Source organism: Polypterus senegalus, chromosome 13 (genome assembly GCF_016835505.1).
Source record: "Polypterus senegalus isolate Bchr_013 chromosome 13, ASM1683550v1, whole genome shotgun sequence".
NCBI lineage: Eukaryota > Metazoa > Chordata > Cladistia > Polypteriformes > Polypteridae > Polypterus > Polypterus senegalus.
The window spans coordinates 126641822-126657865 of record NC_053166.1 but is presented as its reverse complement, the minus strand read 5'-3'; the positions used below and the strand labels follow the sequence as shown (position 1 = coordinate 126657865).

Below are 16044 nucleotides of genomic sequence, written 5' to 3'. Positions count from 1 at the left end.
ATTATTTATAGTAGGACGCCTAATGGCAGGGACCTGCTTTACACTGTAGACCAAAGAGAGAGGGAGAAAGTAGGCCACTAAAAGACAATGAAAATGTACAAATATCAGTAAAAGGAAAACACTAATGGATTACAAGAGATCTTCACTAGAGATTCGAAAACAGTTTGATTGGTTTACACAGGATGGCAGCTGTCATTCAGCTTTTTATGAAACTTAGAAGAAATCTGTAGCATTGTGAAGACACATCTATCATCGATCATTTAAATAGTTATATATTAAAAAATAATGCCCTATTTAAGTTAGTTCCTTTAATCTATCATCGATCATTTAAATAGTTATATATTAAAAAATAATGCCCTATTTAAGTTAGTTCCTTTATCAGTGGTCATTTCTCAGCTTAGAAATCCGTTTATTAATAGATGTTGCCTGGCCGTGACTAAAGTGGTGACTTGATGCTTTGACTCATCAGGGCTTTAATGGTAAAATACCCAGAGTTAATGTTCTTACGCTAATACTGCATTGTTATTCTTTCTGAAAGAAAGTCTGGCCTAAAGTAAAAGCATTAGATGTGTAGGACTAACTCTTTATTAATATATATTTTTTTGAGGTAGAAATATTTGATTTTATATCTTTATAAATAGGACTAACTCTTTATTAATATATATTTTTTTGAGGTAGAGATATTTGATTTTATATCTTTATAATGTTTTTTTTCTTTAGGACATCTTCAGCCAGGTGATCAGATCTTAGAAGTAAATGGAGAAAGCTTGATTGGAGTTACAAGTGACAGGTGCGTGACAGGTACAGATTTTCACCATCTCCCATAAAACCTCATTTTTTTTACACATAATGGTTGTGATAAACTATCTGTGTAAAATAACAGATACTTTAGTAAAAGTGCAGTTTGCTTGTAAAGGTTGACATTTCTTCAGGTCGCAGGGTAAAGGTATATGCTAGCATTCTCATTCTATAAAAAATAAAGTTGTAATTACTTATACCCAATGAGGATTTGCCAGTGTGGACAAATGTTTTTAGCTAAAACAAAATGAATCTGTTTACACCTGCGTTAACATGTGTCACAATCACCGGGTGTAAACACGATGGATCACACAGTCCACATTTATACTTAACATGACAAGAAGTGAAAATGCATTTTCTATTGATGTGCTACATCCTTGTCAGCGGGAAAGACACAAAACAATTGTTTAGTGCGGAGGCAGCAGCTGGATAAGCTGTGGAATTGTGCAGCTTTAAAATAAGAATGCAGTGACAACAGCAGCAGCGGCATCTTGGTAAAGTCAGTTTACCATCTTAACTCCTTTGGCATCATATTAAAAAAGTAAAGTTCTTTAAGCCAGTGTGACGTCACCTTTTTTCTCTTTTTCTTGTAGGCAAATTTCTATACTGTAGTCTTGTCTATTATAGCAGATAGAAAGTAAAATATACAAATATTGGGTTTTGCCAGTTTATGGAATAATAGTACAGTACAACCTCAACTTATACAAATTGAATTAAAAAAAATTAAACTGCACTTTATATGCACTTACAAAAACCATTGACTCGTTGAACTAAACAATAAGGAAAATAATGCAAACATAAATATTATTGTGGTGTACATAGGCCCAGTACTTCTCTTATATGGTGGAGACTCAGCGTATCTCATTCATTGCGATGTGCAGTTGTTCAGAAACGTACTCTTCCTCTATCTCATTCACTGCAAAACAGGCTTCTGTAGTCTTAATGTGTGTGAGAAGTAATGTGTCTCCCATATGGTGTACCTGTTCCTGTACTGTTGTTTTGCCTCACTCACTGTATTGCTCTGCTCTTATGGTATGTCATAATATGTGATTTGAGAACCTCTACGACAGCCTTCTGTGAGGAGCCTGAGTCTTAATCATGTGCTCAGGTTTGGTCCTGGAGGGCTACAGGTTTTTCATCTAGTTGCTTAATTAGAAGTTCATACTTTTATTTAATTGTATTGCTTGTTAGTATTTTTATTCTGCTTCATTGAGTCATTGTTCTATTAATTTTTTCATTCCTTACAATAGCAACATCTACTTCTATAGCACATTTTTATACAAGTGCTTTACAGGAAGTTAAAAAAAAAGTTGCAAAAAAAGGGAAAACAATAAATTAGAAATAAATAAGTATATAAATAATTTTACTAAATTCCAAAAATAGTGAACAAGAATTAATCAATGCATACTTAAATAATACAGATATGCAACTAGTAATTAGAGATTGGACTCTCATGATAACAATAAGTTTGTTGCTAAGGTCAGATGACTAGGGAGAACAGAAAAAAATTAAAATACTCTAGCTGACAAGATGTTTAAAGAAAATCTGTAGGGGTTGCAAGTCCAAAAGATTACACAGTTCCCACTGGACATTATCCCTGAAATGTGCTGAAGTAGTTCCTATTGATTTTAAACTCTGTTCTAGAAGATTTGATGTAGTGGGTCTCGTCAACAGAAACCTATAAAAGACAGCAGAGAAAAGTTATAGTTATTGAGAGAATATCAACCTTGTGATTTCTAGGATAAAGAATTTTCAGTCCTTCTCTTTTTCTCTTCTATTTCTTTGTAAATACTCTATTAAAGTAGATATTTTATGATAAACACGCTCAAGCGTAAATGGGACCAACTTGGATCATGAATTGCCAGTTTGATTGTCATTTGCATCTTGTTCTTAAGTGTGATTTGGCTAAGAAATAAAGAAGCTGTTAAAAACATTGAATGCAACTGTTAAGACTAAAGGAAGCAAGGGTTGTACATCTTAAAAAGTGAGTTAAATAGAAAGAAGTACAAAGATGTTGCTTCTATTAAAAAGAAAATAATTTGGAACAAAATCCTGTAGTATTGTGGCCCTCCAGGACTGAATTTGAACATCACTCTGTCATAACATTATGGTACACATTTATGTTGTGTTTGAACTTATTGATGTACATTTGTATTTTAAGTTTTTGATGTATATGCATACTGCACATAATAATGTGTGTAAACAAAAGCAAGTTTTCTAAATTGGCAGGAATGATGTGAGGTACATTACACCATATGTGCTTTTCTGTTATATGTGATGCTGAGGAGAGTATCCTCACATATGAGGTTGTACTGTACAGTATTCATTTTTTTAGTGTTGATTTGTTATTAATATATATATTTATAACATTATTATTATTCTCAAATTCTTTACGTAGGATGACATGACCACTTTACAAAATGTTCCATGTTTTTATATTTAGATATTTTTTGCCTTCTTTGTATTAATAGAAAGTGTTTTCATTTTCCTGTTTGTAGAGCTGTCGATATTCTTCGTTCAGCTTCTGCTACTAATCACATGCGCCTTCTTGTAGCAAGAGATGAAGAGGCAAGGTGCGTGTACATCTTTTCTTATGTCATGTATTCTTAGATAAACAGATACCTTCTATGTGACTAGACATAAAAAGTATGTACTATATATCAGTGTGAGTAGCATCTGATCTATTCTTTACATACTACATGCATTCTTGTATAAACGCAGTAACAGAGATGCAATATTCATAGACGCATTGCTATATTTATACAAAAAGTGATCAATTTATTAGTTACACTAACCTTGTACCAATCTGAGCCCACCTTATTTCTCAGAAAAGCTTGGTGTCAGTTGGGCTTAGCTTAAGAGATGCAGGGAAGCTAACTCATGCTGAATATAGTGTATCCAGTAATCAATGAGAATTCCCTGAAGGTGAATCTCTACTGTGGATGACTAGTAATTAAAGAAACTGTTGTACTAAGATGAAATCAGTGCCATGTTCATCCCATACCTTTTTTAGTCCTGTGGCAGCTACCATTATTTTGCTAAAATGGTGAATTTGTTAATGGATGCACGTGTGCCATGAAGGTACTGTATACATCTATTTGGACATAATGCTCAGACAGCCTGTGGCATTCAAACATTACTCTACTTGTGTCAATGGATCCAGTGTGTACCACACACAGTAGACCACAATAAATGATTGAACCGTTAAATACATTAAAGTTGGTTGGTTTTTTAATGTGGTTCTCTTTCAGAGTGTTGTGTCAATTAGTACATTTCCCATGTGTGCACTCTCTCTCTGGAATAAAATAGACCCTTGTTCATACTGTACGGCTCTGTTCTTCCATAATGGGAGAGAATCTATATATATAATTCACTAAGGCAAGACGACCATGGAAAGTACGCCGGAAGGGGCGTGGATTCACTAAGCCGCCGACAAGTTAGACACCTATGGCGCACGGAGGAAGGAGCCACGCCCACCAACTCCAAGACCATTGGATACGACGACAACTCACAGAGCCACGCCCACCAACTCAGACGCGACACAGAAAAAATGGCGTCATTTATATTCGTCTGTCATAGAGGTCACATGCAGCTCCGACCCACGCTGACTGTTAATAGAGGCATGTTTCCCGCGGAGGTGAATCGCCATATGCAGCGTGTAAAACGGTTTGCGAGGGGTATCCCATGGGATCCTTAAAACATTCCTTTACAACTGAGGTTAAAACACAATAAAGTAAGCAGTCTTTAAAAAACGAGTTTTCGGGTTACGATGCACGACCGCGTGCACCCTGGCAAACTGTTTTACACGCTACATACAGCAATTCGCATCCGCGACAAACATGCGCACTTTGTATGCACCCACCTCGCTACTACCGTGGTCGGGTGTCTTGGTGGATTATATAAAGAAAGGCAGCCAAAACCGCACAGAGCAATGAAAAGTCTACGTGAGTCACAGGTGCATCTGGACTGTACAAAGACGACAACGACTCGAGTGACGAGTTGAAGGTGGGCACATGAGCAAGCAGTGCATACTGAACGAGAAATCAGCAGACTAGCATGACGGAGGGAGCGGAGTGGATGTCCTTCTCCTCTCCTCCTGTTCCACCCTCCGCGCCACACGGACGATTGTGTGTTGGTTCGTTCCGTGCATTGGTTAAAACCCAATGAAGGAAGCAATCTTTAAAAACCAATAAGCCCTGTGCCTCTGTTTCATTACCGTCTCACCTGCTTCACCAATGCAGGCCCCGCAACAGGGCAGCCAACCGGGTAACCAAAGTCTTTGGGTTCAGCGGGGAGTATGGTTACAAAGCTGAAACTTAAAGGAATTGACGGAAGGGCACCACCAGGTGTGAAGATTTTGCTTCATTTGACTCAACACAGGAAACCTCACCCGGCCCGGACACGGACAGGATTGACAGATTGATAGCTCTTTCTCGATTCTGTGGGTGGTGGTGCATGGCAGTTCTTAGTTGGTGGAGCGATTTGGCTGGTTATTTCCGAAAACGAATGAGACTCCCACCTGCCAAATAGTTACACGACCCAACAGCGGTCGGCGTTCAAATTCTTAGACGGACAAGTGGCTTTCAGCCACGTGAGATTGAGCATTAACAGGTTAGTGATGCACTTGTATGTCACGCTACACTGAATGGATCAACGTGTGTCTACCTGGCGCGGGGAGCCGTGCGTAAGCCGTTGAACCCCATTCGTGATGGAGACCATGGCTTTCAATTGTTCTCCACGAACGAGAAATTCCCAGTACGTGCGGGTCGTACGCTCGCACTGATTACGTCCCTACCCTTTGTAAACCAACCACACACCCCCCCTCCCCCCATGGTCGGGTGACTTGGTGGATTATATATAAAAAAGCAGCCGGAACCGCAAAGAACAATGAAAAATCAACGTGGAAACCGACTGAGGCGGTGTTTGGAAAATTAACAGTCAACGTGACTCACAGGTGCGTGTGGACTGTACACAGACGAAAACGACTCAGGTAGGGAGTTGGGGGCGGGCACATAAGCGGGCAGTGCCAGTTTTCAGTCACGAACAATTGTATGTTGGTTCGTAGCGTGCATTGTTGCAATGTTACTTTTCTTGGTGGTTTATTAAATTACGGATTTTTCAAATGTTTATTTTTTCCTCTGTGCTTAAAAATCATTTAAACAGCGGCCTGATTATGCGGCGTATGCTACGCCGCGGGTTGGCTAGTAACTTATAAATCACATCTCAGTCACTCAGCTGTGACTTCTTTTCACATCAGTTGAATGGGATAGCTTTCAACTTATATATTTATTGATTATATGTACAACACGGAAGAAATACCACTGCTTGAAATTTACCACTGATATTCAACTCGATCTCACCATATTGATGAACATTTCTATCTTCCTGTAAGGGCCATGAACTGCAGGTGTTGGTTGCTTTTTCTTTGGCTATACATAGCCTGTTTTATTCATCTTTTTTTTTTTAAATTGTAACTCTCTGAAAATAGAATAGTGATGAGATCTGGAATTTGATAGAGGGGTAATTTATCCCTGGGAGCGTGGGTGTAATTCTTCTATTGGTACTTTATATTCTAATTTTACCACTTGTCAATACTCGCTGTGGTATTTTTCCAAACTATTGCAGAACCTGAAGAACCTGTTATAAAGTCAGGTTGCCATTGTCTAAACAGTGGCCTGGAGCATTCATTCAGAGGACAGGGTCTAGAACAGTTGTGTTCCTGAACAAATCCCTAACTTATATGCAGTAATGTATTTCAACATGGGTGAAACATTCTGGGTGCTACATATACATTCCTGAATGAGGTACGTGATACCCACAATTACACTATTAATGAGATCTTATCATAATGGATTCCTTACTAAGCCTTCATATTTTGTCAAGCCATGACACTCAAAGGGTGGCACAACGATAGAGCTGCTGCCTTGCATTTAGGAGACCTGGGTTTGCTTCCCGGGTCCTCCCTACGTGGAGTTTGCATGTTCTTCCTGTGTCTGTGTGGGTTTCCTCTGGGTGCTCTGGTTTCCTCCCACAGTCCAAAGACAAGCAGGTTAGGTGCATTGGCGATTCTAAATTGTGCTTGGAGAGTGTGTGTGTGCCCTGTGGTGGGCTGGTGCCCTGCCCAGGGTTTGTTTCCTGCCTTGCGCTCTGTGTTGGCTGGGATTGGCTCCAGCAGACCCCCGTGACCCTGTAGTTAGGATATAGCGGGTTGGATAATGGATGGATGGATGACACTCAAATTTAACCAGCACTGTTTTTCTCCTGTTGAAAACAAAACGTCTAGAATAGGTAAAAACTAGAAAAAATGCCCTATAATGTTCCCTATCCTTTCACAACTTTCTTTATAACTGTTTTCTTCTTTTCTTTAAGCTCATGCTTGATTCACACTTCATGTGGTGGCCATGTTTGAGTTGGTGATCAGGAAAGCAGCAAAAAAAGCACCCATAAGGCATGAATACTTATGATTTGTGTACTGTTGATTGTGAACCCAGAAATTCTTGAACAAATGTAGCAAGTGACTCTTTAAAAAAGCATTATGGATTTATTCAGGATTTGCACCCCTCTGCTCTTCTCCTAAATCTATTGTGCACTTAGCCTGTAAACTATTAACAAGTTTTACTAAACTGCTAATTTTCAGTTAAACTTGAGACTAACTGTAGTAACGCTTTGAGTACTGAGAAAAGCGCTATATAAATGTAATGAATTATTATTATTATTACTAAATTATTTGTGACCTACTTTTAAATGTACAGTAGTTCTCTTTTGTTTATTAACTTTTCATTTCCATGCTAATCATTAAATATTGTTTATAAATTTTTTGTAAGTGGGATTGAATAAAGGCATCTACTATACCTAAAAGGTAAACTATAGGTTAGCAAAAGAAATCTGTAATCCTAAAATCATAGTCCTTTTAAGCTATGTCCATAACCAAAAAAACAGAGTGAAAAGTAACTTAAATAACTAAATTCACAAGAGAGTCAAAAAAGAAACTTTTAACAAATGCTGAAGTGATGGACTTTAACCTTTTAGCCCAATATAAAGGCTTAGAGTGTCACTCAGCTGCACAATCAGGAGAGGCCATCCCACCTTGTTAGGTTTTATTTTATGTGTACATTGCACATATTTTAAAGTAAAACATCTATATATAATTCACTTAGGGCACGCAAGACAGTGAGCACAAGCAAGACAGAGCCCCGCCCGCCAACTGTAACCCTCCTACCACGTCATGGGATACGCACGACAGAGCCACGCATGCCAACTGTAACCGTCCTTCTTCCGCGTCCAGCGTCGTTCTCGAGGCACGCAACAACTCACCAAACACAGCCTCAGTCACTTTTATCTGTGCAGAAGTCCCAATGCACCTCTGAGCCACGTTGACTTTACACCGCACGCAAGACAGAGAGCCACGATCGCAAACTCACAGAGCCCCGCCCACGAACTCTAACTAAGGGCAAGCAAGACAGAGAGCGCATGCAAGACAGAGAGCCACGGCCGCCAACTCACAGAGCCCCGGCCACCAACTCTAAGACCATGGGATAAATGGACTCTTACACCGGCTAGTTTAATATAAAATAATAATTGATGTAAAATATTCAAGTCAGCATGGGAAGCATGCATTAGTACAGCGTGTTGCTGCACTCACCTCATGACAAAACAGCTCGGGATCCTGCAGCCAGGTGTTACGTGGGTGTTGCCTTGGCCTGGTCCAGCCACTCGGGTCCCCAACAATGAGGATCATATGAGCCGGATCACCTTCTGGGAATCGCGCCACATGGCCATAGTTCCATAAGTTATGCACCCTCACAATCCAGGTAATGTGCCTCATTTGGGACTTTCATGAGCAACATAACTCATTGAACACAAAGTCAAATCAGCGGTACCTAAGGATTCTCCGAAGAGATACAGTACCAAAAGAGTCCAATTTTTGTCTCAGGTCACTGAATAGCATACATGACTCTAAAGACTTTGACCTTCGTCCTTTTGGAAACATATGGTCTCCCACATCACCTTAGGATCAGCAGTCGTACCCAAGGCTATAAGTTGCTCACACAAACTGTGTGCAGACTCATCAGAAACAGCCTAATCTTGGAGTCTGGCCAGTTCCAGCCTCATTCTCCTAGTTGGTGGTAGCCTACTGAACCTAAGCTGGATCGTCAGCGTAGCAACAACAAGTATGTGGTCAGAATTCACAAACTCATTAAAAAACAGACATAAAAAAGAACACAAAAACATAATTTTGTAAAACACAATATTTTGAAAACATAAAACATTAATGATTAAAGATAAAAAGAAAATCAGCCTTGAGCCAGGGATCAAACCCTATGTATTTCATAAGAATTGCCTGGCACCAATGAGAGAACAATATAAAGTAGATACAACAAGAAATAAAAACCACATATGTTACCATAATGATGAAAAACAATTAAAACATTTATAACTGACACAAAAGAAAGCACAAAAATAATGCAACACATTTCTAACACTCTGTTTTACTGTGTGTTTAATATAGATTTTGTGTTCATTTATGCAAATGTTGTATGGTTGAGCATGTTAATGGTAATGCTGTACAGTTGTATGTGTGGCATACTCTCCAAAAAGAAATTGAAAAAAGAAATTGATTCTGTATGTAAATTGGGATTTTTGCCAGAATTTTTTCTGCACAAAATGTTGCTCTGTGCCACAGGTAGAATGAGACCCACAGAACAAAGTTTGTGCTTTTTTGTTTTGAGCAAGAAATCAGTATTTGCTTCCATCTGGCTGCTTTACTTGAAACAAGGAGTGGCAATAGATTGTAATAACTCTTCCCCTTTTTAGAAAAGAAAAAGGCTAGTATTTAAATTCAGATAATAAAATAACATAGAATATAGAAATATAATATAATATTTAACATATTAACACAATACAGAATAATAGCAATACAACACACAGAATGAGCACAAAGTCATGTTAGAATTTACTGAGAATCAACTAATGTGATAAGATATATGAATTATTAACTCACCTCTGCACAGTTCACATGAAATTATTCCCATACATGTATCCTTCTTTTTTAACTTTTATCTTTTGAGTCTCTTGCGACTAAGCAGTTGTAGTCAAAATTATGAAAATATGAGAGGTAAAATAAACAAAAGTTCCTTTAATTCGACTGATCAAAACTGTCCATTTTGTGCTCTGGGCAGTGGTAAGGGTCTATATTTAGACACCAGAAAGTAGATGCTTGAGGTACAAAATGGCCAATTTGGTTGTTGTTACTTATACACTTCATTTACATTTGTTGGAAGCTGCATATGCTTTATTGCTGACCTCTTCACCATATCATAGTTTTTCTGTCCTTAAAGCCTGATACAGAGGCACATTTATTAATACGTACTTAAAAGTTAGGCTGTCATCAAAATGGTCTTCTACTGGAAAAGCCTTTGGTAGACCCCTTTGAGTTTAAATGAAAAGATGTATGTGTTGTCTAGGATGTCTGTATATCAGGTGATAGCAAAACCACGAGTTTTCTGATTTAATAGTGTGCAGTCGACATTTATTAGTGTAAAAATGTACCTATTATTGCTTTTGATGATTTTTAGTTTCTTCTTGTTCATTATGGCAATATTCTACAAATAAAAGCTTATATATTATTTGTTCATATCTCTTTTTGTGTTATGCTTTATTTTACTTAATAGGAGAGAGTTTGCTGAATTGCTAGAGAAATATGGCTCAAGTGGCAGTGCTGGCTCTTCACGGAACTCCCCAATTCAACAAAGTGGAAGTAAGTAATCTTCCTTTCCAATTTTATTTTCTGTCACACCAGTCTTCTATGTGGAACAAAATGCCAAGTAACACTGTGTCAAGGAACAAGGTCTCTTCTTCATTGGTGACAGTCCATTACTGTAATGTATTGTACAGTTGACAAGAGCACATTCAGTATAATGTGAAGAGGTTACATTTGAAGTGACTTAAGGATTTAAGGAACAGTCTAAAATAACAGTTAGACGGGATGGATCAGTTTCAGTAAGAAAAAATAGCAATCAATCCAAAAATCCTTAATAAAATTGAAATCTTTGTCATTCAAAAAGCTCAAAAACTTCTTTTTCTTCTTTTTTCAGTTGCTCCCGTTAGGGATCACCACAGCAGGTCATCTTCTTCCATATCTTTCTGTCCTCTGCATCTTGTTCTGTTACACCCATCACCTGCATGTCCTCTTTCACCACATCCATAAACCTTCTCTTAGGCCTTCCTCTTTTCCTCTTCCCCAGCAGCTCTATCCTTAGCATCCTTCTCCCAATATACCCAGAATCTCTCCTCTGCACATGCCCAAACCAACGCAATCTCGCCTCTCTGACTTTGTCTCCCAACCGTCCATCTTGAGCTGACCCTCTAATGTACTCATTTCTAATCCAATTCATCCTCGTCACACCCAATGCAAATCTTAGCATCTTTAACTCTGCCATCTCCAGCTCTGTCTCCTGCTTTCTGGTCAGTGTCACAGTCTCCAACCCATATAACATAGCTGGTCTCACTACCGTCCTGTAGACCTTCTCTTTCACTCTTGCTGATACCCGTCTGTCACAGATCACTCCTGACAATCTTCTCCACCCATTCCACCCTGCCTGCACTCTCTTTTTCACCTCTCTTCCACAATCCCCATTACACAGTACCGTTGATCCCAAGTATTTAAACTCATCCATCTTCGCCAACTCTACTCCTTGCATCTTCACCATTCCAATGACCTCCCTCTCATTTACACACATGTATTCTGTCTTGTTCCTACTGACCTTCATTCCTCTCCTCTCTAGAGTATATCTCCACCTCTCCAGGGTCTCCTCAACCTGCTCCCTACTATCTCTACAGATCACAATGTCATCAGCAAACATCATAGTCCACGGGGACTCCTGTCTAACCTCATCTGTCAGCCTGTCCATCACCATTGCAAATAAGAAAGGGCTCAAAAACATTAAATAATAATAAGAACAGAAATCACCCCAAAAGCTAGTCTTTCTCACTGATGAACCTTTTTCTTAAAAAAAAATACCGTGGACAAACACGAGAATCCACTTTTCCACATTAAATACTATAGATGGATTCTGTGACATTATAAGCATGGGTGGCTTAACATTACACAGCATCATGAACAACAGATCAACAAAATGGACCTAAATGCCTCAAAGCAGTAAATATTTAGCAAAAAACAAAATGGCAAAAATACTTACTTCTGGACAATTAGTCTGAATTGTATAGGCTGATTGGTAGGTTTTCTACGTTTTCAGCACATTTGATAGCTGTACTATTGTTGTCTGTAACATTCACTTTTGGAAATGTGTGCAAATTACAGTATTCCATTATGCTGATTATTGGGTTCATATCACATATCCAATCTCTTCTTAACAGCTGGAAGATATTTGGAGAGCTCCTCATCTGGATCTTCTTCAAGGTCGCAGAGCCCTCTTCTTTTAAGCCCTGCTAACTCTCACTGTGCTTTTAATGGAAATAATGGATCAATACTGCGTTCTGCCAGGTATGGTGACTAAGGACCTAATGCTTTGGGATGTATTTTAGAATAGTGGGTGTGCCCATGTGCATAAGTGAAATTGTATCCACATTTTGCTGGTTGTATGTGCTGGTAGAATTAGTGTGCAGTTGGAACCCCTACAGCCTAACATCGTACATTTTGTAAAAACAGGCTTTATTTACTAAATAAGTGGAGCATCAGATGTTGGTCTCAGGTACTTTGGTAGGATTCAGACCCCTGTCAAGCCCTGTACAACTCATTTGTCAAGAGCTTTTTGTAAGAGTTAAAATAGGATACATTTGACAATTAAAGATGAGAAAAGTGTTGAGGAACAAACATCAATAAAGCCTGACCAGAACACAGAAACAATTGACATGGATGCAGAAAGGAGTTAAATGTTTTACATTTTCAGTGCCAGCCTTTTCCATTTACACATCTAGAAATTTATCATTATTAAGCACATATAGGGCGGCACGGGGGTGCAGTGGGTAGCGCTGCTGCCTCGCAGTAAGGAGACCTGGGTTTGCTTCCCGGGTCCGTCCTGTGTGGAGTTTGCATGTTCTCCCTGTGTCTGTGTGGGTTTCCTCCGGGTACTCCAGTTTCCTCCCACAGTCCAAAGACATGCAGGTTAGGTGCATTGGCAATTCTAAATTGCCCCTAGTGTGTGTGTGTGCCCTGTGGTGTATAGTATTGCTGTACCAGCTATTTTGATGCCATCAGAACAGGCTGATGTGTGGTATTTGCTACTTTGAATATTAATCAGAGACTTTAATGGTAGTTTATTCAAGAAAATGTAGCTGCTACGCAGATGAATGATTAAGTGAAGTATATTTCTCCTAAGATATACTATTAAATCATCTACCAACATGCACTTAAAAATAGCAGTGACAAAACAAAAGAATTCTTGCTGGAGAAAAAACTAGCATGTGCCGCATGCAGAGAGATTTGAATAAACATTGACTTCTCTTTAGCATGCACTTCAAACTACCAAGACCAAACCAGTTCTGTTGATGGTTTTGGTTTTAAATCACAGATATTGTTGTGAATCGAAAAAGAGAAGCACATGAGATTAGAAATAGCCGACATCTTTAGCATTGCTGCCCTACAGCTGAAGGTATCTACAATAGTCAGACTGAAGTTAAGTGATCCACAATTAGCCAGTGACACTATGTATTTCAGGTTAAGTGTGACTGGAGATCATGTTTTGGTACATTGCTGCACCCACCACATGACGAAACAGCCCGGGATCCTGGTTGGCAACCCCTCAGGAAGAAGCGCGGTCCTGTCCCACTCTCCGGAAATGACCATCTATCTGTCACAGACAGGTGTTACATGGGTGTCCCTTTGGCCTGGTCCAGCTGCTCGGGCCCTCCAAAATGAAGATTCTGTGAGCTGGATTACCTTTGGGGACTTGCGCCACATGGCCGTAGTGCCGTAGCTGATGCTCCCTCACAGTACAGATAATGTGCCTCATTTGGTACTCTGTGAGCAACTGCTCATTTGACACAAAGTCAAACCAGCAGTACCCAAGGATTCTCCAAAGAGACACAGTACCTAAAGAGTACAGTCTTCATCTCAGGTCACTGGATAGCGTCCATATCTCACAACCAAATGGCAAGACAGGAAGCACCAGAACTCTAAAGACTTGGACCTTCGTCCTTTTGCATAGATATCAAGAGCACCACACACCTCTTTCCAGCGACCTCACGACCCCCCCTTGCTCTCCCAGTCCGTCTACTGACTTCACAGGAAGAGTCACCAGAGACATGAATGTCACTGCCAAGGTAAGTAAACCTCTCAACAAGGTCGACGCACTCTCTGCAAACAGACACACTGCTGATGGCTATGCCCAAGAGGTAATTAAAGGCCTGGATCTTGGTTTTTATCTAGGACACTCGCAAGCCCAGACACTTAGACTCCTCACTCAGTCTCTCGAGTGCCCTGATCAGAGCCTCCATTGACTCCGTGAAGATCACAGCATCATCAGCAAAGTCAAGATCCGTTATTCTTTCTTCACCAGATGCCCCACAGCCGCTGGACCCCACGACCTTGCCCAACGCCCAGTCCATACAAGCACTGAACAGAGAAGGAGCAGAACCCACCCCTGATGAACCCCAGAATCAACTGGGAAAAACGCAGAGGTCCTGCCTCCACTCTGCACAGCACTCACAGTACCAGTGTACAGGCCAGCCATGATATCCAGCAACCTCGAGGGGATCATGCGAACCCTTAGGATGTCTCACAGGGCAGCTCGATCAACGGAGTCAAACGCTTTGCGAAAATCGACAAAGGATACAAAGAAACTCTGCCAATATTTACATTTGTGCTCTGTGAGAACCCTCAGTGCCAGGATGCGGTCGATGGTAGACTTCTTAGGCGTAAAACAGACTGTTCTGGATGCTGGTAGGTGAGCAAGTGATCACAGATCCTATTGAGGACAACCCAAGCCAGGACCTTACCCGGCACCGAGAGCAGTGTTATCCCCCTGTAGTTGCTGCAATGCAGGCGATCACCCTTCCCTTTCCAGATAGGGACGATAAGTCCCGTTTTCCAGTCAGTTGGGAAAATGCCAGTCTCCAAAATGAAAGCAAAGATTGCTTGCAATGCCAGGAGGACAGCCTTACCACCAGCCTGGAGAAGTTCACCTCGGATACCACAGATCCCTGCAGCCTTTCCACCACCTCAGCTGGTTCACCACCCGATTGCACTCTCAGTGAGACTGGGTGGTTCACAGCTAATTGGAGGATCAGCCTCAAGAACCGTGGACCTAGAGATATCCAACGTCCTAGCCAGAGGATCAGCTTTGAACTACTGCTCAACATTAGCCAGCCCAGCGGGTCACAACTGCAGTGTCACCCTTAAGGACCGTTCAATCAGCCGCCCTGACTGCGACTCTCCAAAGAACAGATTCGGATGTGCATAATGCTTTGAGTCCTCTGTAAGCAGGACGTGGGTCGCTAGACCACAGATGGTGTGTCACTTGCTCACAAACGCCTCTTTATCTGCCCTCAGAGCCCTTGCAGCCGTCCTTCTCAGTTGCCGGTACAGACCAGAGTTGCCATTGAGCCAACACCAACAGAACCCTCAGCAACCTTCAGGGTCTTGTCACGGAAGGTCTCCCACATCACATTAGGATCGGCACTCATACTCAAATCTGAAAGTTCCTCACACAAACTGCATGCAAACTCATTAAAAACAGCCTGGTCTTGGAGTCTGGCCAAGTCCAGGCTCATTTTCCTAGTAGATGGTAACCTACTGGACCTAAGCTCGATCCTAACAGTAGCAACAAGTCTATGCTCAGAATTCACAAACTGGCCACTTCTGTAGACCCTGCAGTTTTGCAAGAGCCTCCAGCGTCTGCCCACGAGGATGTGATCGACTTCCTTCACCGTATCACCAGTATTGGAGTACCAAGTCCAATGATGCAGTTCAGGGTGCTGGAACCAGGGTCCAGCGATTTGCAGCCCCTGACCTTTTGCAAAGTCAAGGAACATGGAGCCACTTTCACCATGGGGACTGAGACAATCCTCATAGCCAGCCTTGTCAGTGCCAGTGGCTGCATTGAAGTTGCCCATGACCAGAGGAGTGTCACCTTGTGGGCACCCATGAACCACTGAGCGAAGCTGCAAATAAAATATCTCCCTCGCCAAGACATCACTCACCGCGGTAGGAGAATACACTGAGACAACAGACAAGGCACCCAGGGAGTGGCGTAATCTGAGTCCCATAGTGCGCTCATTGAAAGGTGT

The 16044-nt window shown here is 40.8% G+C and overlaps 1 protein-coding gene across 2 annotated transcripts in view; it reads left to right on the top strand.

The window, feature by feature from the left end:
* si:dkeyp-72e1.9 (syntaxin-binding protein 4) overlaps positions 1-16044 on the top strand; it is a 162747-nt gene that overhangs the window by 77704 nt on the left and 68999 nt on the right. For both annotated transcript variants that reach the window (XM_039775611.1, XM_039775612.1), the window contains exons 4-7: positions 721-790; positions 3297-3371; positions 10470-10555; positions 12175-12301. In XM_039775611.1, coding sequence (XP_039631545.1) covers positions 721-790; positions 3297-3371; positions 10470-10555; positions 12175-12301 — 358 coding nt within the window. The remainder of the gene's footprint in view (positions 1-720; positions 791-3296; positions 3372-10469; positions 10556-12174; positions 12302-16044) is intronic.